General features: G+C 39.1%; 2 protein-coding genes and 1 pseudogene across 3 annotated transcripts; all 3 read right to left on the minus strand.

The window, feature by feature from the left end:
* Window positions 1-2,346: 2,346 nt before the first annotated feature.
* Window positions 2,347-6,703, minus strand: LOC125777878 (alanine--glyoxylate aminotransferase-like). The gene is made up of 3 exons (XM_049453997.1): window positions 6,290-6,703; window positions 2,696-3,558; window positions 2,347-2,638 (listed from the first exon to the last, which is right to left on the minus strand). Exons 1-3 carry the CDS (start codon window positions 6,437-6,439, stop codon window positions 2,476-2,478), a joined length of 1,176 nt encoding a protein of 391 aa, XP_049309954.1. The 5' UTR covers window positions 6,440-6,703; the 3' UTR covers window positions 2,347-2,475.
* A 1,499-nt stretch (window positions 6,704-8,202) lies between these two features.
* LOC125777877 (alanine--glyoxylate aminotransferase-like) lies at window positions 8,203-25,577 on the minus strand. Of its 2 annotated transcripts, XR_007422439.1 has the most exons (4): window positions 25,120-25,577; window positions 15,901-16,763; window positions 9,803-15,840; window positions 8,203-9,666 (listed from the first exon to the last, which is right to left on the minus strand). XR_007422439.1 is itself a non-coding variant. In XM_049453996.1 (3 exons), exons 1-3 carry the CDS (start codon window positions 25,267-25,269, stop codon window positions 15,678-15,680), a joined length of 1,176 nt encoding a protein of 391 aa, XP_049309953.1. In that variant the 5' UTR covers window positions 25,270-25,577; the 3' UTR covers window positions 8,203-15,677. The 2 variants fall into 2 exon arrangements, 1 of the variants encoding a protein (XP_049309953.1); XM_049453996.1 differs by having other exon boundaries at window positions 8,203-15,840.
* LOC125777989 (small nucleolar RNA U3) lies at window positions 9,731-9,856 on the minus strand (annotated as a pseudogene).
* Window positions 25,578-26,186: the final 609 nt, after the last annotated feature.

Here is a 26,186-nt window from a genome sequence, read left to right on the forward strand (position 1 = left end):
CTAAGCGGGGTTAGATCGCCGAAAAAACAGCCCTTAGCCGGATAAAATCCGGGTTAATTCCGGTGCGTAGAACCGGCTATCGTGGGAATTGAACGCTGGCCACCTCTTTGTATGCCCTGCCAACCCTACTCATCTAACACCCCTTTCCCTTTGGTCCGACCCCGTCGCAACCGCACGTTTCCTGGGCCTCCCGCTATATGACGTCGACGACAACTTGGACAACCCTTACCATCCTAACGGGCATTGATAACCGTTAGGACAACAACAAACCCGAATACTACAATTCGAGATCGAGGAGATAGTTGCTTTCATGAATCAGGAACGTGTATCGATAGCTGAGGTCCAAGAAACCAAGTTAATAAGCCGCTCAGATCTTCTGAGTTGTGCAGGTTACAAGGAACGTCATCGCGATAATGATGGAGGCCCAGCATTAATTCTGCACAATGCCAGGAATATACGGTGAGGCGATGTCAAGTTCGAAATATTAAATATATACATCCCCCCTGTTGCGTGTTGTTCAACAAAACCATTTGATCATAGGCGACTTTAAGGCGCATCACGGTCTTTGGGAAATTATTGTAGGGGGATGGAGCTGCCGGAACACATAGACGATTCGACATACTGCACAATGAATGACGAAGCCACCACAAGAAATCTGGGTATTTGTAATAGATCGGCTGGTATTACTATCGGTAGTGGTATCTGATAAATAGCATAATCTTGCGACCTAAGCTAAACCTTACATCAGACCATATGCCTATAATTTTCTCGATCGAAAAACTTTCATTCTGTGGACAATTCTGTCAATTCCGCAAGGTGAGCGGAATTAATACCACTCGCTTCAAAGCGGTTGAAAGAATGACGCCCCAATTTCTCAACCGAAGAAACTGTTTTGGTTACCGGGGCGACACTTTACACCATGCCGATCCCTGTGATCTCCGAATTTAGCGAATGGTAAATTAACACAGCGCACAAAATGGATACAGCACCTGATGCCTTGTAACCTTACCACCGGTGTGAGTAAGCTTTGGACTGCTGTAAAGACTTTGTCTAATCCAAAGAGGCATGATGAGCGAGTTAAAATTCGATGGCCATGCCTCCTTGGACTTGACCAAGTGCGCAAGCTATTTTAACCGGCATTTAACACTGCACCCTTCGACAGACAAGTAAACGGCTATCTCTCCGACCATTCTCTCTGCTTTGCTGCACGGAAGCTAACACTCTCCCTCACTAAATCCACAGCGACTACAGTACTTGTCCAATAAATTACGAACGAAGTAAAAAATAGTTCTAACTTTAATCATTAATAAAAAATAAAAATATTTGGCTAATTTTAGAAAAAAATTATTTTTTATAAGCTATATACATTAAACTTAAATTAATATATTTTTGTATTGAATAATATTCAATATTTTGTCGCCATATATATATATATTTTTTTTTTGTTTTTTTGCTCTCGTTCGTAATTTATTGGACAAGTACTGTATATCCACAAAGTGAATGAAGGAGTACAGACTTGACCTTAATATTGCGTGGATGGCATTAAAATTCTGACTGTCAATAACTCTAAGGTTTTAAGTGTGATACTCGACAGCCTGTGCTCCCTCACTCCTCATACGACCGCGATTGTTGCCTAAGTACAGAGCCGCAACAAAATCCTCAAGTCGCTAACCGGCAGCACGTGGGGAAAAGGCAAAGAATTATTGTTTGTAACACACAAGACAATCGCATGGGCGGTCCTAAATGACCAGCCATAAGACCAATAGACAATACGCCGACCAGATTTCGGACTATAACAACTAACTCCAGACATGCACTGAACGCCATTCACAGTGGAGCTATAAGCCTCAGCGACTATCTCCCATTGAATGAAGTAATTGGCGTCAAACCACCACTCATTGCAAACGACGTGCTCGAGTTGTCACAAGAATTGAGAGTGACCCTTGCGCACCTTCGTTCTGGATACTGTAGCAGACGAAACTCCTCCTTATACAGAATTGATCCCGACATATATGTCCAGAAAGCAACGAGTCCCCACATGACCCCAACCATCTCTTTGCATGCCCAGCTAACCCTACACATCTGACACACCTCTCCCTATGGTCTGACTTCGTCAAAATAGCGCGTTTCCTGGGCCTACCATTAGATGAACTCGACGACAACTTATCTGAACCTTACCACCCTAATAGGGACTAGATAACCGTTACAACAACTGTTAATGTGTGTACCCGATGACTGCGGAAAATTCCAAGATAGCCGCAATAAAATCTTCAAGTTGCTAGCCCGTAACTCACGGGGAGAGGACAAGATCCTCAAATATTAGCTTTTAGATTCATTTTCAAATATTTTACTCTATAATTATAACTACATATATGCATGAGTATTACAATGGATCTGTATAGGAAAGAAGCAAAAGTAATGGATTTGATAGGACATATACGACAGCGGATGAGTAATTTAGAATCAATATTTCTGTTAAATCTTGGATTTTTCAACAAATTTTGTGCTTTGTATGGCTTCGTGCAAAATGTTGAGTACTAAGTCGACGCGTTCGTAAGTGGCGTTTGCGCCCATCAGTCCAATACGGAAGACTTGATCGACTGTGGGTCCCAAGCCACCACTGATCTCCAATTTGTATCTGAAAAATTGAAAAAGTGATTTTTTTTTTAATTAATTGAGATATTTCGGCACTCACTTTCTCATCGCATATTGAGACACCTTTTGCCACTCCACACCTGCTGGCACTTTGATGGTGTTTACGGTGGGCAAACGATCATTGGCTTTCACCACAAACATTTCCAATCCGATCTCCTCCACACCACATTGCAGCCGATGTGAGCACTCTTGATGGCGATGTATCACATTCTTGCGACCCAAAGCACAAAACTGTGCCAATGCTTCGCGCAGTCCATATAAAAGCGTAGAAGAAATGGTGTGGTGATAGATACGTGGCGTGTCGAAACAGTTCCAACATTGTCCAACGAGCAACGCATCAAAATAGTATGATTTTACGTAGGATTTGCGTGCTCTTATACGCGCGATGGCACGATCACTGAATGAGACGGGCGTAATGCCGGCAGGTGCGCCGAGCACCTTCTGTGAACCCGTATAGGCCATGTCAACTTTCCAGGCATCCATTAGGAATTCAACGCCACCCAGTGAGGCGACTGTATCAACCACGAAAAGGCATTTGTATTTTTCGCATAGCTCACCGATTTCCTTTAGTTGTGGCTGCAAAATGCCCGTCGAGGAATCACCTTGTGCAATGAAGAAGACTTGCGGTTTGTGTCCCTCAAAGGCAAATTCGATTTCTTTCAGTGACAATGCGTGACCAAAACGTGACTCCACATAGCGCACATCGCCATTTAAACGTTTAACCATTTCGGCGGCACGATATCCCCACAAACCGGTGCAGGCGAGTAGCACAACGTCGCCATCCTCCACGAGATTAACAAAAGCTGTCTCCATGCCGGCAGTTCCCGAGCCGCTAATACACATTGTAGCGGTGTTTTTCGTTTGGAAAAGGTATTTGACGCCTGCCTTGATATCGTCCATGATCTGGAAGTAAATGAAATTATCGTAATTATTGAATATTGGTAGAAATCTTGGTTTTAAGATTTTTTGTAAACAGTACGAGTGCAAGAGTACGCGTATTAAGGTTGCCTGGAACTACTAGTCGCTGACATTGATGAGAACGCTTGAAGAGTATAGCCTTACGTTTGCATAAAAGTCAAATTGTTCTGTTCTGGGCCGAAATTAATGTCGATTTTTTGCCGTCCAGGACTACAAACATAAAAGCGTATAAAAAGATCTTTATCGTAATTTTGATCGGACATTGAGTGTGGTATGCGATCGGAGCTGAACTGAATGTGTGTGGAGATTGTGGCGTTTCCTTGGACATTAACATCCTAATTTTGTGAAAGTACCTTGTTAAATAAAAAAGTCTTCCTTACAAGGACTTGATTTGGATCGATCCGTTTGTTTGGCAGTTATATGCCATAGTGGTCTCATATCGTCAGTTCCTGCAAATGAGCAGCTTTTGAGGACCAAAGAACGTGTCCAAAAACTCAGATGGATATCCCAAAAACTGAACGCATATACTTGACAAACCGATTAAAGTCGTTCCCATGACAGTCGGGTCTACCTAACCGGAACGGACCTGGATTGTTTTATCCGGTCTAGGACTGTCAACTCTGCAGAATTAAATTAAGACCGATTAAAGTCAGACATTTTCTTGACCTCTCCTATACCGTCAAACCTGGTTACTTCAAAGTAGTCGGTTATATAGCAGAAATCGCTTGGTGGCTTCCAAGATATTAGATAGGTAACAACATAAATCGGATCTATAGAAGCGCTATGCATGAGGTGCAGACTGCTACCTCAACTGTGTTTATTTAATTCGTTGATAAACAGTAGTACTACTTTCAACACAACTTCCAAAAAGGAATGCATTACTTTAGGTTGAGTTCAAAACTGTAATGAAATAACAAGTTCAATTCATTCATAAGAGGAAACGATACAACATTTAAATAACCGAATTAAATCTTCAGACTTTGTACTGATCAAGAAGATTGCTGAAGTCATTAACTTTTTTTGTTTACATTATTTTGTTTTCTTCTTTGCCATTATTGCAAACCGATCGATCAGCGCCGGAATATATCGCTCATTTGCTGCAAGACCGGCATAAATCAAAAAACGTGATTTTGGAGTTAATGCTGCAGAATTGTTCGTTATATCATACTTCATGTTGAGTGAAAAATTCATATGAATACCTCTTATATGCTCCGCTTGAGAAGAGGTGTAAAGTTGGAGTCACCGTGTAAGGTTGTAGTCAGTTGAAAACTTTAAACGCGTTTTCTGGAGAATCGATTTTTTTGACTTATGCCGGTCTTGCAACAAATGAGCGATATGTACTCACTCCTACATGAGTTCCGACGAAAACGCCTTGTAAGACAACACAGTTTGGGATCAGAAGTCATTGGTGGCAAGCAGATATAGGCAGCTAAGTTATCAGGGACTTTTTTTATATGAAGCGGAGCGAAATTGTCTGTCAGTCCGCATGACTGTATCGCTGCAGATGTTATATTTTTATACAACAAATACAAATGTGCTTTACATATTTACAACAAATACATCTTGTATTAATAAATTGTTGTTTGGGGTAGGGGGAATCATGAGAAAGCTATGAAGCTTGCTAACAAACTACAGGGTCTTATAAGCCGAGAAATTAATTTTTGAGAGGACAGTCGACCCCTTCGGGGAATTTAAGGTATCAAAATTAAATAATAGATAATTGTTTTTAAAGTAAGGGTTTTTTCGGTAATACGAAAACATTTCTTAAACACATACGTTTTAGCGGAATATTTCTACTTTGTAAAAACAGTATACATACATATGTATATATTTCATAATGTTTAAAGGCACATAAGAATCACCGAAAAGAACTCATAAATTGGTGCTCTTATTGCTAATCATGGATAGTAAGAGTAGTGACACTCTCTTTAATCTCAAAAAACTTTCAGTATCTCAGTTATAAGCTCTGAATACTGTGACATTTCGAATCGAAAAGTGTATAACTCTTTTAATTTCAAAGCGGTTTTGAGATTTTGAAGCTTTCGGTTATCAAATAAATATTAATTAAATGCAATTGGCTCTGACGTCACTGCTGACAGTCATAACTTCGAAGAGAAAGATTCTGCCGAAGATTTATGGTTCTTTGCAAATTGGCAACGGCGAATACCTCAGTCGAAGGAATGATGGAGATATAAGGATGAAAGCACTTCGGCTCTGAGAGTATTCGGCGCAGTACCCGCGGGTGGAAGCAGAGGAAGAGGAAGACCTCCACTCCGTTGGAAAGATCAAGTGGAGTAAGACCTGACTACACTTGGAATCTCCAATTGTCGCCAAACAGCGAAAAGGAGGAACGACTGGGGCGCTGTTGTAAACTCGGCTATAACCAATAAATAAGAAGAATGGAAGGCAATTTTTTACATTACTTATTGTCAATCAATTGTCTTTTTGAGGGCCAAATGCCACGGTCACATGTTATTCAGAACAATGATTAAGACTCGGGTGCAATTTTAAGGTTTATTCGACTCGTTTGTCATAGACTAAAGCGTGTTTTGATAAACAAGGTCGTAATAAGAGAGATAAAGATCCATAACACTTTAGGTTATAGTATTTGTGTGAAAAAGTCCGTTTTCTAAGTATTCTCAAAAGTCATTTATACCCTTGCACTTGATCTTGTTTCAAAACTTATAAACGAATAAATGTATATGTATGTACATACCTCGAAGCATTCTGGATGCATATGTCCCAAAACTGGATTGCTTAACGAATCGAGTACACGCTGTGTGCAATTGGAGGGACCGGGTCCCATCAGCGTTTTATTTGGCACATATAACGATTGCTTTAATTGCTCGGGCGCTGGCAATTCCATTTTGTCAAATTCCTAATATTCTTACAATAACTAATGCACAAAACTTTAATTGTTATACACAGCACCAAAGATTATAAATAATGTGTGGAACTTTTGCAACTGCAACTATTTTATAGAATTTTTTAGAAACCACACCCCGTTATCACAGTATTTTTTCAACACAAAGCGCAGGAAACCACAACTCGAATCAACAACACATTTATTATATTTATTTTAAATTATAACTTTTTGTTTTTTTTTAGTTTTTAAAAAAACACAAAATTGTCTACCAGGCCCGTAGCCAGCTTTTCATTTCGGGGGGGGGCTGAAGTAAAAACATATATAAACTTTGAATTTTCTATTTATTAAAAAAAAACAATATAAATTCATATACATATTACTTAAATTATTTGGTAGTTGTAACTTAAATAAGTAATATTTTTCTTTTCTTCTTGTTTGCCATATCATTAATTACTTCATCTGGATCTATTTTAATATCCAAGTGCACTGCAATAACAGCAAGTGCACTCAGCCGCTCATTGCCCATCACACTGCGTGGTAAAGTTTTTATTCTTTTTAAGGTTGAAGAAGTTCTTTCGAAGGAAGCGGTCCTCACTGGAAGAGTTGGTAAAATTGTAAGCAGGTACTGAATATTTTTAAAATACGTTGCATCGCAATGTTGCAGTAATTTCAACACTTATATGGTTGGATCTATTGTTGATAAGCTGGCACACCACAATCGATACTCTGATTTTAATGCTGTCATTGATATTTGCTCCTCGAAGTAAATAGTTAAATTTTTTAATTCTTCGGCATTATCAATTGCAGCAAAACCTGGGAGTAGAATTTGAAATGACGAGAGTATATCCTCATTCACTAATAAACGTTCTGTCATGTTTTGAATCAGAGCATCAACGCATGGAATAAATATTGTAACTCTGAAGTGGCTTTCAGGGGTTGTGCAAGGTGGATTAGCACTAGTAGTTTGACGCGAAGTCACTCTAGGCACTACAAGATCTATGTCATAAAGATCTTTAGACATTTGTGATGCTGTTTGGAAAATATCGTTGAAAAAACCATCCGCTGTTTCTCTTATCTGGTGCAGAGTTCTTATTAATTCTTTGGCTCGGTTCATTGCTGATACAAAATCCATACATTTTTCTTGGAGTTGCACAGACAGTGGCAGCGTTAAGCTGAACAATTGCTCACAGACTCACAGACAATAGACTTAGCAAAAAATCGCTTTTCTCTACCGCTGCTAAGAAGGCTGATGCTTTAGACGAAATGGACCATGTCTTACTCGAAATTATTTCCAAACTTAGTACAATGAATTTGAAAAGCTCCACAAAGCTTATAATGCTTTCATGCCTTTCTATAAACCTTGTTTCACAAAGGCGAACAAGTCGTCTTTTTTTGCTTTCTGGTGCGTGCTTCTGTATAACGTCCTGGAAAGTTGTGTTTGCATTTGAATGGTTTCTAAATAAATTTGCTATTTCACTGACAATAGGAGGGCTTCAGCCCTCTAGCTCCCCCCCTGGCTACGTGCCTGTTGTCTACTGCTATCAAGCGACTGCCTGGGAATGAAGCTGATTTTCGGGGTTCACAAGGAAAAAAAAGGAAAATAAAAAGTTATATACTCGAATAGACGCAACACGTAAGTATAATCTCTCAAAATAGAAACTTTGACATATATACTTTACTTTATATACAGTGGCGTGCACAAATGAGTGCATAATTCATTTCTTTACTTTTATGTCCGATAAAATAAGTAATAACAAAGAAAATAAAAACAAATATTTTTTCGTTTATTCGTTGTTCCATTCTAAATAAAACAACAAAAAATTCAAAACATAAAGCAACAAATTCATAGAGATAAAAAACCATAACAAAAATAACTCGCATGCACTCAATTTTGCACTCTTGTATGTACTCAGCATAAAGCCAGTTTATACCGTTAGTTTTGAATTGTTTGCTATCGTCTACGACCCAGTAATGCAAATTTATGTGTAAAAACGTGTGATTAGTAATAAATAAAGTGTTATATCAAGTGTACCGCAATAATATTCTGTATTTAAAAAAATGAAAAAGTTATCGTGTGATGTGGAGAATAATGTAGTTTCCTTAACAAATAATGGTGCTTCATCTCGGGAAATAGCCAAGGAGTTAAATATTAGTCTATCTGTGGTCATTTGCGTTCAAAAAAGACGACATACTGCTCCCAAAGAGTAAACCAAAGGCTGCCGCAAACTGTTGACCGATGCGGATGCACGTCTTATGATGGCAGAAATGAGGCAGAATAAGACCATTACACCGAAAAATACTTTAGTTGCCAAAAATAAGCACGTTAGTGAATGGACAGCACGACGAGCGCTTCACAACATTGGCTATATTTCAGCCGTTAAAAAAAAAAAAAAGGTGCGTGGAGTCCCTACGCGCGGATGAAGTTATACTTCTTAGTGATATTCAGAAATGCATATCATTTAGTATAAAAGAAAACTAGAAAACTTAAATTCACATTTTATAAATTTATTATGTGTTTGTATGCTTGTGCATTATTTTTTCGCCAATGTATGCAAATATATGTACATACATATGTATAAGTATATATGAATGTATGAACATGCAAGTCAATGCGCGCACATGCATAATATGTATATACATATACATAACATTGCTGTGATGCCCTGAGAAGTATAGTCTTAACAAATTTATTTTTAATTTTTTGCTTACTAATAGAAATTAAATTTATCACAGCAATATTATGTATGTATATGTATATTGCTGTCATAAATTTATTTTTTATTAGTAAGAAAAAAATATTTATTAGTATAGTATACGATGTTAAAAAGCAAAAATTTAAAAAGAAATTCTGTTGAGATTCGAACCAGTGTTCACATCGTGACATTCTAGCCGCTTACCACCAACATCACCATTGACACTTAGATTGCGCTGACTTAAGTATGATTTGGTCATTCATGCAAGAAACATACGATGGTTCTAATAATTTTGTTTAAGTATAGAAATATACATACTTTGTAGAACATTTGCTTTCGCAATAAATTTATCACAGCAATATACATACATATACATACATAATATGTATAAACATATACATAATATTGCTGTGATCTCTTAGAAGTATAGTCTTAACTTCTTAACGGCCAACGCAGAGTATTTTCAACCAAAAGAAATTTATTCATTAAAATCACCACTCAGAAGTCGTTTTATCCCTTGTAAGCGAGGACGACCTCGTCCTCGTGGGTCGATTTCCAAAAGCACAGAAATTATTCTGTGAATTTATTCATTAAAATCGCCACTCAGAAGTCGTTTTATCCCTTGTAAACGATTTTCTTAAATCTCACGCTCCCAGATAAAACGATATACCTCGTCCTCGTGGGTCGATTTCAAAAACCACAGAAATGATTCTGTGTGATTCTGAAAGGCCAACGCAGAGTATTTCAATTAAAAGTCACACAAAATAGTTGAGAATTCGCAGAAATGAAAGACAAACGAAAGAAAAAGAAGTATAACTTCAATAATGCACAAGCATACAAACATATTTATGCGCACACATGTGAATATGTCACCAACCAAAAATTGAATCATTGTTCTACGAAAACAAAAACATCAACAGCATAAGCATAAGAATGGCAACATTGTGTTGTTGGTAGAAAAGCCGAGCTGTGCCGAAAGAAACGAAAACACGATCGCCGATTGTCACCGCTTCGCTTGCTGCTCGCACATCTTCGCAGACAAGGTTGCGTTACATTCATATGGATGGAGCGAGGTTGCGCAACCTTGCGTTACTTTTATATGGAAGGTTGCGCAACCAGAATCTATCGCAACCTTTTCCGGCGTCGTATAAGAAGTATAACTTCAAAAACTAATAAAGAAACAGAAAGAGCCATATAGAGATATGTATATGTTGATAAGAAAATTCTTACTTCATATTAAATCTTTATCTTCTTTTTAAGCTGTCTTCGAGTAAAGAATACCAATACCTAGATGCTCAAGAGTAAAAGTGTCATGCCATTGCGTTCATTTACTCTGATCTCAGAAGCCAGCAAGTGAATAAATTTTTGGAACATAATTTTTTCCATCTAACATTGCATATTACATATATACTTATACACATATGACATAGTCTTATAGACCTGATAAGGTGACTACATGAGTGAGTGAGTTACGTTGAAATTACTCGCCTATATTTGGTTGAAATCTTGAAAAAATCTGTCCAACAATAGTTGTAGCACATAATGGATTTCTGTTGGGGTCTGCGGCGCTGTCGACAAGTTCCGTACCATTAAAGCCCCGTGAAAATTACTAAAAGCTGTAATTTCTCGAGACTCACATAGTTGATGACAAACTCAACTTAATGAATTAAGCAAGATCATATGTAAAGGGTGATTAATTACGAGATTCACTTCAAATTTAATGGGGAATTTTTATCATTCGAGAGAAAATTCTTTGGCATTTATTTTTTGAAGATAATCTCTTTCAAATGTTGGTCGCACTACGTCTCAGATGATCCATCCAATGAGTCCAATTTTCAATGACTCGTTCGAGCATTTCGACTGGTAACTAGCGAATGACAAACGTAATGTTTTGCTCCAAGGCCTGAATCGAAGCGGGATTGTCCACATTGACTTTAAACTTTACATATCTACACACGAAAGAGTCTAGCCGTGTGATATCACAGGATCTTTGTGGCCAATCGACCGGACCAAAACGTTAAATTATTTGCCCACCGAAGTGTTCTCTCAATAAATTAAATGATTGATGTGTGGAAAGTGGCGCCCTCTTGTTGAAACCAAATGTAACATACCTTCAGATAGAGGCATGCCTATGCATTTCTCCCACCAGCATACATTCGATATTGCATGAACACCTGGCCGTAAAAATGGTTTGTTCTCGTTGGATCCCGCACAATTTGACAATCGCTCAAAAAAAGGCTCGTGTGGATTGGTGTAAAGAAATGCTGAAAAAATACGATCGCGGTGCTTCAAAAGACGTTTATAAGATTGTCACAGGTGACGAATCATGGATCTATGCGTATGAGGCCGAAACAAAACAGCAATCGACCGTGTGGGTCTTCCAAGGCGAGCCAAATCCAACGAAAGTTGTTCGTGGAAGAAGCACTTCGAAGCAAATGGTCGCCTGTTTCTTCGGCAAAACTGGTCATGTGGCGACTGTTCCGCTTGAGCAACGTAGGACGGTCAATTCTGAGTGGTACACCACCATTTGTTTGTCTGAAGTCTTCGGAGAAATTCGGAAAACGAACAAGAGAAGACGAATCATTGTGCACCATGACAATGCGAGCTCTCACACATCGGCTCAAAGCAGCCCCTTTTTGACCGGCCAAAACGGTCATCCGCCGTACCGCCCTGACTTGACACCCAATGACTTCTTTTTATTCCCACACCAAGAAAATAATGCGTGGTCAACGATTTTCGTCGCCAGAAGATGCTGTTGAAGCATTCAAAAACCATGTTTTGGAGGTGTCTCAATCGGAGTGGAAAAAGTGCTTCGAAAATTGGTTTGAGCGCATGCAAAAGTGTATAAATCTTGATGGAGAATATTTTGAAAAAGAGTAAAACCATTTTCGTTGATAAATATTCCTATTTTCATTATTAGGCCAGAAATATATATAGCAGCCCTCGTATTTAGTTTGCCACGATGTTTGTAGTACCATAAAGGAAATGTTAGAGACCACACAAAGTATATTTATGTAAATGATCAGGGTGACGAGCTAATTAGCCTCTCAGTCTGTCCGCCCGTCCCACTGTATACATACGAACTAGTTCAGGTAGGTTTTTGAGATACCGATCTAAAATTTCGCATTCGTCCTCTTCTTATCAAAAAGCTGTTCATTTGACGGAACGGCCGAAATCAGTGAACTGTAGCATATAGTATAACTGCCATCTAGTGCTTGTATGGAAAACTTTTTCATTTGATGTGATATCTTCACGAAATTAGCATGGAATCTTATACAAGACAACAAGCTACAATATTCAAAGAAATTGTTCAGATCAAGTCGCTATTTGGATTATATGTAGAATCTTGAATGGAATCTTTGGTATTTGTGAAGGGTATTATAGCTTAGTTGCAACCGATGTTAATCTTTTTTCTTATTTTCGTTATCATTTGCCTTTGATCTGAGCAAAAATTGTTGTTCCTATGTTATCATGAACCAAGTCGAACATACCAGGCGTAATTGATATAACACCTAAATCTGTCAAGTACCGACATTAATTCCGTCTGTCAGTCAAAGCAATTATAATTAAGATCACAATAATGAGTTTAATATATTCAGTGAACCACATAGAATCGATCCTCGGTTACTTACCACTATGAACAAAAGCATAGTAAGACTTTGCTCCTAATTTTAAAATACTTAATTTATTCTTCAAAATCTATGTCGTCCCCTTGGCCCGATACACTTGTGCCAACGACTAACTTTACCAACTGTTAAAGTTAATTTCCGGAATAGCCTTCAATGCGCATAGCGTTTCATGTTTAATGTCTTCTATTGACTCAAAACGGTTTCCCTAGAGCGGTCATTTGAGTTTTCTAAATAGCCAGAAGTCGCACGGAGTTAAATCTGGCAAACACGATGGTTTCGGCATGATATTGGTTCAATGCAATATGAGAGGGCGTATTTTCGTAGTGCAAAAACTAAGAGTTTTCGGCCCATAATTTCGGCCTCGTTTTAAGAATAGCTTCGCGTAAATAACGTATTCATATAATGCTCCTTGTTGACAGTTTGATCGGTCGGAAGAAATTCGGAGTGCAAAAAAACAACATAACCTTGATTTTTAAAATGCCTTGACGGATTCGGCTGATTGATCATCTGTTTCCGGATCGTAAGCATAGATCCAAGACTCATCGACAGTAATAATACGTTTCATGACAGCCTGATAGTCGGAAAGCATTGTTTCGCGTTTCGCGACGCCGTATTTCGAAAAAATTTAGGGATTTATGCCCAAATGATCTTTTAAAATGGTTTTCACTGATCCTTCAGATATTCCAACGATGCAAATAAGATAACATTATTGTTAATCGTCAATTCTCAAACACCAATTGCTTTACTTTATTGACGTGTTGATCATTACTTGGACGTGGTTCGTCGTCAACGCGTTCTTGACCCTCTTTGAATGGTAAAAACCAATCTAAAATGAAAAGGGAAAGATTTTTTTCCGTGGCACCAAAGTTTATATATGTAGATGAAAGTATAGAATTTGAACAATATAGAACTCTGAGTAATTTTATATTCGGAAAATATAATAGGGCGATTCTCTTACTCTGGCAAGATTGCAGATTGCAAAAATCCTATACCGAAATATATGTACAAGGGCACGAGGGCACCCATTGCAGAATCTAGTGATATATGAAAGGCTGATTCAGTCATTTTAATGACTATTGTGCATTGCTATTGTGAATTGGCGCATCTTCTGCATTCATTCTTAATAAAATAAAAACAAAATAACAAATCTATAACTATATAATATAAATCTATAACAAATCTTCATAATTTAGGTAGAAATTATAAAATCTATTTAAAATTTACCTTCCTCAACTATTTAACGGCGTAATATGTCTTTATCTAAAATGACAGCTAAAACAGGGTTGCAATTATATTTTAACATGTCATTGCACGAAAATAAACATGGGTTTTCGTCTGACATATATATTTTTCAGCCGTTGCAAATAATTTTCTGCGTGTGTTTGTTGTTGTGCCGTTGCACCCAGAGGAAAATTCTGCAATTCGTGCACCATGCAAGGGTTTTACAAGAGCAAGAGAATACCCCTAATGTAATATGTACAGTAATATAAATATATACCATATACATTCCATGATGTCAGAGAAGTAGGCAAGAAACAAAAGAGTCTTGAAAGATCCGATTTTTTTGTAAGTTTTCTCGCATTTATGATGTATGAATTGATTTTGTCCCACAAAAAAATATGCTGCAAGTTTTAAGACTTAAAATTGGAGTTCGATAGTGAGTCAGCTGCAGAAAATATTATATTTAAATATATACTACTCTATGAATGAAACTTCAATTTAAGACATGTGTAGGCTTGAGGCAATCAATGATATCGTTTAAGGAATTTGTTTTCAGAAATATTGGCCTTTAAGTACAGAGCCGCAACAAAATCCTCAAGTCGCTAACCGGCAGCACGTGGGGAAAAGGCAAAGAAATATTGTTGGCAACACACAAGGCAATCGCACAGGCGGTCCTAAACGACGTCGCACCTATATGGCCACCTGGATGCAGTGAAACGCAGACGAGGAAGCTTCAGATATGTCAGAACACTGCACTCCGAACTATAACGGGATGCCTTTTGATGTCTCCTATCGAACATCCGCACAGCGAGCTCCGTTTGCTCGCAGTTAAGGAGCATAATAAACTTCTCGCCAAGCAGTTTGTGCTGGGGCGCTTTCGTAGAAATCATCACTGCAGACACCTGCTTGAAGCGGAACCGGCTCCTAGGAGCTTCAAACCGTCCTTCCTCAACTACATCGACGACATAAGACAATACGCCGACCAGATTTCGGACTATAACAACTAACTCCAGACATGCACTGATCGCCATTCACAGTGGAGCTATAAGCTTCAGCGACTTCCTCCCAGTGAATGAATTAATTGGCATCAAACCACCACATTACAAACGACGTGCTCGAGTTGCCACAAGAATTGAGAGTGACATTGCGCACCTACGTTCTGGATAATGTAGCAGGCGAAACTCCTCCTTATACAGAATCGATCCCGACATATATGTCCAGAAAGCAACGACGCTCCACATGACCCCAACCGTCTCTTTGCAAGCCCAGCTAACCTTACACATCTGACACACCTCTCCCTATGGTCTGACTTCGTCAAAACAGCGCGTTTCCTGGGCCTACCATTAGATGAACTCGACGACAACTTATCTGAATCTTACCACCCTAATAGGGACTAGATAACCGTTACAACAACTGTTACTGTCTGTACCCGATGACTGCGGAAAATTCCAAAATAGCCGCAATAAAATCTTCAAGTTGCTAGCCCGTAACTCACGGGGAGAGGACAAGATCCTCAAATATTAGTTTTTAGATTCGTTTTCAAATATTTTGCATTTACTCTATAATTATAACTATATGCATGAGTATTACGATGGATCTGTATAGGAAAGTAACAAAATTAATGGATAGCCTAAATTAATAGGAATATATAGGCATATACGACAGCGGATGAGTAATTTAGAATCAATATTTCTGTTAAATCTTGGATTTTTCAACAAATTTTGTGCTTTGTATGGCTTCGTGCAAAATGTTGAGTACTAAGTCGACGCGTTCGTAAGTGGCGTTTGCGCCCATCAGTCCAATACGGAAGACTTGTTCGGCTGTGGGTCCCAAGCCACCACTGATCTCCAATTTGTATCTGAAAAAATCAAAAAGTTAATTTTTTTTTTTAAATTAATTGAGATATTTCCGCACTCACTTTCTCATCGCATATTGAGACACCTTTTGCCACTCCACACCCGCTGGCACTTTGATGGTGTTTACGGTGGGCAAACGATCATTGGCTTTCACCACAAACATTTCCAATCCGATCTCCTCCACACCACATTGCAGCCGATGTGAGCACTCTTGATGGCGATGTATCACATTCTTGCGACCCAAAGCACAAAACTGTGCCAATGCTTCACGCAGTCCATATAAAAGCGTAGAAGAAATGGTGTGATGATAGATACGTGGCGTGTCGAAACAGTTCCAATATTGTCCAACGAGCAACGCATCAAAATAGTATGATTTTACGTAGGATTTGCGTGCTTTTATACGCGCGATGGCACGATCACTGAATGAGACGGGCGTAATGCCGGCAGGTGCGCCGAGCACCTTCTGTGAACCCGTATAGGCCATGTCAACTTTCCAGGCATCCATTAGGAATTCAACGCCACCCAGTGAGGCGACTGTATCAACCACGAAAAGACATTTGTATTTTTCGCAAAGCTCACCGATTTCCTTTAGTTGTGGCTGCAAAATGCCCGTCGAGGAATCACCTTGTGCAATGAAGAAAACTTGAGGTTTGTGTCCCTCAAAGGCGAATTCGATTTCTTTCAGTGACAATGCGTGACCAAAACGTGACTCCACATAGCGCACATCGCCATTTAAACGTTTAACCATTTCGGCGGCACGATATCCCCACAAACCGGTGCAGGCGAGTAGCACAACGTCACCATCCTCCACGAGATTAACAAAAGCTGTCTCCATGCCGGCATGTCCCGAGCCGCTAATACACATTGTAGCAGTGTTTTTCGTTTGGAAAAGGTATTTGACGCCTGCCTTGATATCGTCCATGATCTGGAAGTAAATGAAATTATCGTAAGTATTAAATATTGGTAGAGATCTCGGTTTACGATTTTATTAAACAGTACGAGTGCAAGAGTACGCGTATTCGAATTTCCTCGAACTACTAGTGGCTGACATTGATGAGAACGCTTAAAAAATTTAGCCTTACGTTTGCATAAAAGTTAGATTGATCTGATCAGGACCGAAACTAATGTGGATTTTTTTCCGTCCAAGGACTACAAGCATAAAAGGAAATAAAAAGATCTTAATCGTAATTTTGAACGGACATTGAGTGTGGTATGCGATCGGAGCTGAACTGAATGTGTGTGGAGATTGCGGCGTTTCCTTGGACATCAACATCTGTGAAATCTGTGAAAGTAGCTTGTTTAATAAAAAAGTCTTCCTTACAAGGACTTGATTTGGATCGATCAGTTTGTTTGGCAGTTATATGCCATAGTGGTCTCATATCGTCAGTTCCTGCAAATGAGCAGCTTTTGAGGACCAAAGTGCAAAAACTCAGATTGATATCCCAAAAACTGAGCGCATATACTTGACAAACCGATTAAAGTCGTTCCCATGACAGTCGGGTCTACTTAACCGGAATGGACCTGGCTTGTTTTATCCGGTCTAGGACTGTCAACTCTGCAGAATTAAATTAAGACTGATTAAAGTCAGACATTTTCTTGACCTCACCTATACCGTCAAACCTGGTTACTTCAAAGTAGTCGCTTATATAGCAGAAATCGCTTGGTGCTTCCACAATATTACTTAGGGAACAACATAAATCGAATCTATAGAAGCGCTATGCATGAGGTGCAGACATGCTACCTCAACTTTGTCTTCTATTTAATTTGTTAATAAACAGTAGTACTACTTTTAACACAACTTCCTAAAAGGAATGCATTACTTTAGGTTGAGTTCAAAACTGTAATGAAATAACAAGTTCAATTCATTCATAAGAGGAAACGATACAACATTTAAATAACCGAATTAAATCTTCAGACTTTGTACTGATCAAGAAGATTGCTGGAGTCATTAACTTTTTTTGTTTACATCATTTTGTTTTCTTCTTTGCCATTATTGAAAACCGATCGATCAGCGTCGGAATATATGTACTCACTCCTACAAGAGTTCCGACGAAAACGCCTTGTAAGACAACACAGTTTGGGATCAGAAGTCAATGGCGGCAAGCAGATATAGGCAGCTAAGTTATCAGGGACTTTTTTATATGAAGCGGAGCGAAATTGTCTGTCAGCCCGCATGACTGTATCGCTGCAGATGTTATATTTTTATACAACAAATACAAATGTGCTTTATATATTTACAACAAATTCATTTATACATATTGTAACGGGTGATTTTTTTGAGGTTAGGATTTTCATGCATTAGTATTTGACAGATCACGTGGGATTTCAGACATGGTGTCAAAGAGAAAGATGCTCAGTATGCTTTGACATTTCATCATGAATAGACTTACTAACGAGCAACGCTTGCAAATCATTGAATTTTATTACCAAAATCAGTGTTCGGTTCGAAATGTGTTTTATCGACAAATTTTGTTCAGCGATGAGGCTCATTTCTGGTTGAATGGCTACGTAAATAAGCAAAATTGCCGCATTTGGGGTGAAGAGCAACCAGAAGCCGTTCAAGAACTGCCCATGCATCCCGAAAAATGCACTGTTTGGTGTGGTTTGTACGCTGGTGGAATCATTGGACCGTATTTTTTCAAAGATGCTGTTGGACGCAACGTTACGGTGAATGGCGATCGCTATCGTTCGATGCTAACAAACTTTTTGTTGCCAAAAATGGAAGAACTGAACTTGGTTGACATGTGGTTTCAACAAGATGGCGCTACATGCCACACAGCTCGCGATTCTATGGCCATTTTGAGGGAAAACTTCGGACAACAATTCATCTCAAGAAATGGACCCGTAAGTTGGCCACCAAGATCATGCGATTTAACGCCTTTAGACTATTTTTTGTGGGGCTACGTCAAGTCTAAAGTCTACAGAAATAAGCCAGCAACTATTCCAGCTTTGAAAGACAACATTTCCGAAGAAATTCGGGCTATTCCGGCCGAAATGCTCGAAAAAGTTGCCCAAAATTGGACTTTCCGAATGGACCACCTAAGACGCAGCCGCGGTCAACATTTAAATGAAATTATCTTCAAAAAGTAAATGTCATGAACCAATCTAACGTTTCAAATAAAGAACCGATGAGATTTTGCAAATTTTATGCGTTTTTTTTTAAAAAAAAGTTATCAAGCTCTTAAAAAATCACCCTATATTAATAAATTGTTGTTTGGGGTAGGGGGAATCATGAGAAAGGTATGAAGCTTGCTAAGAAACTATAGGGTCTTATAAGCCGAGAAATTAATTTTTGAGAGGACAGTCGACCCCTTCGGGGGATTTAAGGTATCAAAATTAAATAATAGACTATTGTTATACAAGTAAGGGACTTTTCGGTAATGCGAAAACCCTTCTTAAATGCATACTGTTACAAAAAGTAGTATTAAGTTGTATTTGTATTGCTATATGCATCCCTTATTATGAACAATAGCTGTAGGTATATGGAATAGCATTTGTCTTGTTGTAGACATCTGGCGCCGCGGCTGTCTGCTTGTCGAAACAATAGACATCTGGCGCCGCACTGTCTGCTTGTCTACTTCAACAATTGCTGAGTCTGGCGCCGCGACTGTCTGCTTGCGTCTGGTGCCGTATAGCATTATGTTCTGGTAATTTCCAGACGCAATATTCTAGAAGGACACGTCGGCATCAGCGAGAAGTGCGCGGCTATATAAGCCGTGGCAGCGCCAACGTAATCGATCAGTGCTAAGAGTAAACTGTTATAGTGTAGACGAGTTGTGAAATAAAGAGTTGTTGAATTAAATTAAACAGTGTTGATTTTATTTGTCAATCCAGAGATACGAACCTAACAAAGTGAACTAGCAAGCAGTAAATTCGTAACAATTGGTGTCAGAAGTGGGATTGTCAAATAATCCAAATTCAAGATGGTTAAATTCGGAGAATTGAGAATTCAGCAATTAAAAAAGGAACTGGAGGAGCGTAATTTGCCGATAAGCGGGCAAAAGGCGGATCTGCAGGCACGATTACGTGAAGCAATGGAAGCGGATGGAATTAATGTGGACGAGTTCGAATTTGATGGACCAGAAACTTCTACAAAGGTAGAAGAAAAAGTAGAAGAACAACGAACATCATCAAGTATAGACACGAACATGCTGTTAGTGGCTATGAAGCAAATAATAGCTGAAAATACATCACAGTTAAAGTCTTGCCTTACGCAACAAATGACTGAAAATAATACGCAGTTAGAAAAGCGTTTGGTACAACAGATTACAGAAAATAATACACAAGTGCAACAGAAATTTTCAAAATTGGAAGACGAATTAAGCACGCTAAAAATGACGAAGAAAATTTGAAATCAGAAGTTCTTCAATTGAGTAATCGGACGTATCGTAAATGGACGACTGTCAACGCTTGCTTTGGATACTGGTGCCACACATTCAATTATCCGACCGGATGTGGTAAGAGGAACGGTTGAACCATTAGTCGGTTGCAAGCTTCGAACGGCCACCGGAGAGGAAGCAGCTGTCGCGGGAAAAGTGTTTTGCAAAGTGATGATTGGTACCCTGGAAGTTAATCACACCTTCATCGTAGCAGAAATCACGGATGAAATTATAATGGGAGTAGATTTCATGATTGATCACGGGGTTACTTTGGATTTAAACAAGCAAATGCTGTTTTGCCAGAACATGGAGATGCCTATAAACACCTGATATGTGACCAACGTTGAAAGTAAGAGGGTGATTGTTGAGGATTACAGAGTATTCCACCAAAATCTGAGGCGATTGTTTGGGCTAAAATGAATGGAAGAGGTGGGACTGAAGAATTGTGGATTGTGGAACCAACAAAAATAGATACACCCATATTGGTAGGAAGAACGCTTGTGAAAACTAGAGAAGACGCCACCATTCCGGTCAGAGTAGTGAATGAATTCAACACGCCTATAAGGCTGAAGAAAGGAGCAGTAATTGGACAGTGCCAGAATATAAGTGCAATAGCACGATGCGAACGGTCACAACAGAAGCCTACTATTGAGCCACAGCAGATAAGTCCTTCACTCCTAAATAATTTGCTGAACGAACTGCATGGGAATGAAAAATTAAAAGCAGAAAAACTATTAGAAAGATACGCATCCATATTTGCAAACGAAGGAAACACAGGAAGAACCGGCATTGTCAAACATCGCATAAATACTGGAGACGCTAAACCTATCCGACAAGCTCCGCGTAGGGTTCCACTAGCAAAACGTGAGGATGCTAACAAAATTATTGAAGACATGCACAAAAACGGTGTAATCGAACCTTCAATAAGTCCATGGAGCTCACCTATCGTCTTAGTTAAAAAGAAAGATGGTAGCACCCGTTTCTGCGTAGATTATAGGAAGTTGAATGATGTCACAAAGAAAGACAGTTATCCTCTACCAAGAATCGACGATACATTAGACACCTTGTCTGGAGCGAAATGGTTTTCTACATTGGATCTACAAAGTGGATATTGGCAAGTCGAGATTGATGAATGTGACCGCGAAAAGACCGCTTTCAGTATGGGCGACGGGTTATGGGAATTCTTTGTGATGCCATTTGGGTTATGTAATGCGCCTGCAACGTTCGAGCGACTTATGGAACATGTGTTAAAAGGACTCAACTGGAAGACATGTTTGGTGTATCTTGATGACATTATCATCATGGGAAAAAGTTTTGATGATCATCTGAAAAATCTAGAGGAAGTCTTTCAGCGAATAGCATCAGCCGGATTACGCTTGAATCCCAAAAAGTGTTCATTATGGAAGAAGCAGGTCACATATCTCGGACATAAAGTGTCAACTGACGGGATTCACACCGAGGAAGGAAAAATAAAAGCAGTTAAAGATTGGCCTCGACCCACCAACATACATGAACTCCGCAGCTTCCTCGGCTTATGCACGTATTACCGCCGTTTTGTACCTGGATTTGCGAACGTGGCTAGAAGTTTACATGATTTAACAAAGAAGAATCGCCCGTTTGTATGGCAGTTGGAACAAGAAAAAGCGTTTGAGCAGCTGAAAGAACTACTTTGTACGGCACCGATGTTAGCTTATCCAATACCTGGAAAGAAATTCATCCTGGATACAGATGCGAGCGCTTATGGAATTGGAGGTGTCCTATCTCAGCTCATCGACGGACAAGAAAGAGTAATTGGGTATTACAGCAGAGTGCTCAGGAAACCAGAGAAAAACTACTGTGTGACGCGAAAAGAACTACTAGCTGTGGTGGAATGTGTAAAACATTTCCACAAGTATTTGTATGGACAACGATTCTTGCTGAGGACTGATCATGCAGCATTAAAATGGTTATTACAGTTTAAGAATCCGGAAGGCCAAATTGCACGATGGATCGAAAGATTACAGAATTACGACTTCGAAACGGAACATCGAAAGGGGATTCACCACAAAAATGCGGATGCATTATCACGTCGCCCTTGCCCACTGGAATGTAAACATTGCTCCAAATCAGAGGGAAAAGAAGATATAATCGACGTGCGATTACTGAATATAGAACCTGAGGATGATTGGACTCCTCACCGCATCAGAATCAATCAGCTGGAGGACCCTGATCTTGCAAAGCTGATAATAGCCAAAGAAAATGGGGTACGACCACCAAAGGAACAAATAAGTAACGAGAGTCCAACGGCAAAAGCATATTGGGCCCAATGGAACAGCATAAACCTCGTTAATGGATACCTTCATCGTACCTGGGAAAGCGAAGATGGCAAACAGTCTCGTCTGCTGATCATAGTACCGAAGTCCATGATCCCAAAAGTATTGAAAGAATATCACAATGGACCTAGTGGAGGGCACCTTGGAATTACAAAAACTATAGAGAAGATTAAACAACGGTTCTACTGGATCGGTTGTCGAGATTCCATAGCAGAATGGATAAGTAATTGCGTAGAGTGCATGGCAGCTAAAGGTCCTAAAGCCAAAAGTCGCGGTAGGCTACAACAGTACAACGTGGGATCACCATTTGAACGAGTCGCAATGGATGTTGCAGGTCCGTTCCCAACCAGTACGGCCGGAAACAAATATCTACTGGTTGTCATGGACTATTTCAGTAAATGGCCAGAAGTATATGCCTTACCAAACCAGGAAGCGAAGACAGTAGCCGAAGCGTTTGTAGAAAATTGGATAACAAGGTTCGGAGTGCCCGTCGAATTACACTCAGATCAAGGCAGGAATTTCGAATCTTCCATTCTCCAAGAAGTCTGTACATTATTGGGCATCCACAAGACACGGACAACAGCGTTACATCCACAATCAGATGGAATGGTGGAGAGATTCAACCGAACGCTCGAAGAACATCTGCGGAAAATCGTTGATAAAGATCAACGGAATTGGGACAAGTGCATCCAGATGTTCCTGCTGGCGTATCGTTCAGCGAAGCACGAGACAACTGGTTACACGCCAGCAAAGATTATTTTCGGATCTGATCTGCGACTCCCTGCTGATCTTAAGTTTGGAACGAATCCTACAGCTGTAAGAAATAATGGAGATTATTGTTCTGCCTTAAAGGAAGAAATGAATAAATTGCATCTAATGGTAAGACAGCATACGCATCTGATGAGCAATAAGATGAAGGACCGGTTCGATCAAGCGGCAAATTCAAAAGGTTTTGAAGAAGGTGATCTGGTCCTGTTGTACAATCCACTTCGAAAGAAAGGCTTGTCCCCGAAACTGCAGACAGCCTGGGAAGGACCCTATATGGTGATGAAACGACTTAATGACGTGGTATACCGCATACAAAGAAATGGAAAAGCACGATGTAAAATGAAAGTAGTACATTTGGAGAGGCTCGCCCCATTTGGTTCAAGAGGATTTGTGCCTAATCCGGACGATTAGGCTTTAGTGGAGGGGAGTGTTCCACAAGTAGTACTAAGTTGTATTTGTATTGCTATATGCATCCCTTATTATGAACAATAGCTGTAGGTATATGGAATAGCATTTGTCTTGTTGTAGACATCTGGCGCCGCGGCTGTCTGCTTGTCGAAACAATAGACATCTGGCGCCGCACTGTCTGCTTGTCTACTTCAACAATTGCTGAGTCTGGCGCCGTATAGCATTATGTTCTGGTAATTTTCAGACGCAATATTCTAGAAGGACACGTCGGCATCAGCGAGAAGTGCGTGGCTATATAAGCCGTGGCAGCGCCAACGTAATCGATCAGTGCTAAGAGTAAACTGCTATAGTGTAGACGAGTTGTGAAATAAAGAGTTGTTGAATTAAATTAAACAGTGTTGATTTTATTTGTCAATCCAGAGATACGAACCTAACAAAGTGAACTAGCAAGCAGTAAATTCGTAACAATACGTTTTAGCGGAATATTCTTCTCTACTCTGTAGAAACAGTATATATACGAGTATTTCATAATGTTTAAAGGCACATAAGAATCACCGAAAAGAACTCATAAATTGGTGCCCTTATTGCTAATCATGGATAGTAAGAGTAGTGACACTCTCTTCAATCTCAACAAATTTTCAGTATCTCAGTTAACAGCTCTGTATACTGTGACATTTCGAATCGAAAAGTGTATAGCTCTTTTAATTTTTGATTTTGAGATTTTGAAGCTTTCGGTTATCAAATAAATATTAATTAAATGCAAAAGGCGGCACTTGCGTCTTGGCTCTGACGTCACTGCTGACAGTCATAACTTCGAAGAGAAAGATTCTGCCGAAGATTTATGGTTCTTTGCAAATTGGCAACGGCGAATACCTCAGTCGAAGGAATGATGGAGATATAAGGATGAAAGCACTTCGGCTCTAAGAGTATTCGGCGCAGTACCCGCGGGGGGAAGCAGAGAAAGTGGAAGACCTCCACTCCGTTGAAAAGATCAAGAGGAGTAAGACCTGACTACACTTGGAATCTCCAATTGTCGCCAAACAGCGAAAAGGAGGAACGACTGGGGCACTGTTGTAAACTTGGCTATAACCAATAAATAAGAAGAATGGAAGGCATTTTTTTACATTACTTATTGTCAATCAATTGTCGTTTTTAGGGTCAAATGCCACGGTCACATGTTATTCAGAACAATGATTAAGACTCGGGTGCAATTTTAAGGTTTATTCGACTCGTTTGTCATAGACTAAAGCGTGTTTTGATAAACAAGGTCGTAATAAGAGAGATAAAGATCCATAACACTTTAGGTTATAGTATTTGTGTGAACAAGTCCGTTTTCTAAGTATTCTCAAAAGTCCCTTGCACTTGATCTTGTTTCAAAACTTATAATCGAATAAATGTATATGTATGTACATACCTCGAAGCATTCTGGATGCATATGTCCCAGAACTGGATTGCTTAACGAATCGAGTACACGCTGTGTGCAATTGGAGGGACCGGGTCCCATCAGCGTTTTATTCGGCACATATAACGATTGCTTCAATTGCTCGGGCGCTGGCAATTCCATTTTGTCAAATTCCTAATATTCGTACAATAACTAACGCACAAAACTTTAATTGTTATACACAGCACCAAAGATTGTAAAAATGTGTGGAACTTTTGTAACTGCAACTATTTTATAGAATTTTTTAGAAACCACAGCCGATTATCACAGTATTTTTTTCAACACGAAGCGCAGAAAACCACAACTCGAATCAACAACACATTTATTATATTTATTTTAAATTATAACTTTTTGTTTTTTTTTTAGTTTTTAAAAACCACAAAATTGTCTACTGCTATCAAGCGACTGCCTGGGAATGAAGCTGATTTTCGGGGTTCACAGGCATCTTATAGGCGCCCTTATCGCTCAGTCGGAGCTTATTTAAATCGTGGAAAAAGGTAAATAAAATGTTATATACTCGAATAGACGCAACACGTAAGCATAATTACTCAAAATAGAAACTTTTATATATATACTTTACTTTATATACATATGTATATACTTATATATATGTACATATATACGTGTGTATGGTATGTAATGAAATAAGCGGCTAGGAAATAAGCCGCGTTATCTCTGCATCAGATTTGACTCCCAAGCGTGCGAAGTGATTACGATGAAGTAGACACATTAGTGCTTTCATATGAATATAAATAATAATAAATAAATAATATATATATATTTTTTTTATTATAATTAAACGCCGGTATGCAGTTCTACTTCCAAGCTTAGCTTATTCAATGATTAATTAATCATTTACAAGTAGAAATGTTTTGGATTGCAGTCAAAACTATATATGAACTGACTATAAAACTACATAAATATTCTTCATGCTTTCTTGATGCGCTTATAAAAAACTAATAAAGAAACTGAAAGAGCCATATAGAGATATACGTTGATAAGATAATTCTTACTTCATATTAAATCTTTATCTTCTCTTT

The sequence above is a fragment of the Bactrocera dorsalis genome, chromosome 3 (genome assembly GCF_023373825.1).
Source record: "Bactrocera dorsalis isolate Fly_Bdor chromosome 3, ASM2337382v1, whole genome shotgun sequence".
NCBI lineage: Eukaryota > Metazoa > Arthropoda > Insecta > Diptera > Tephritidae > Bactrocera > Bactrocera dorsalis.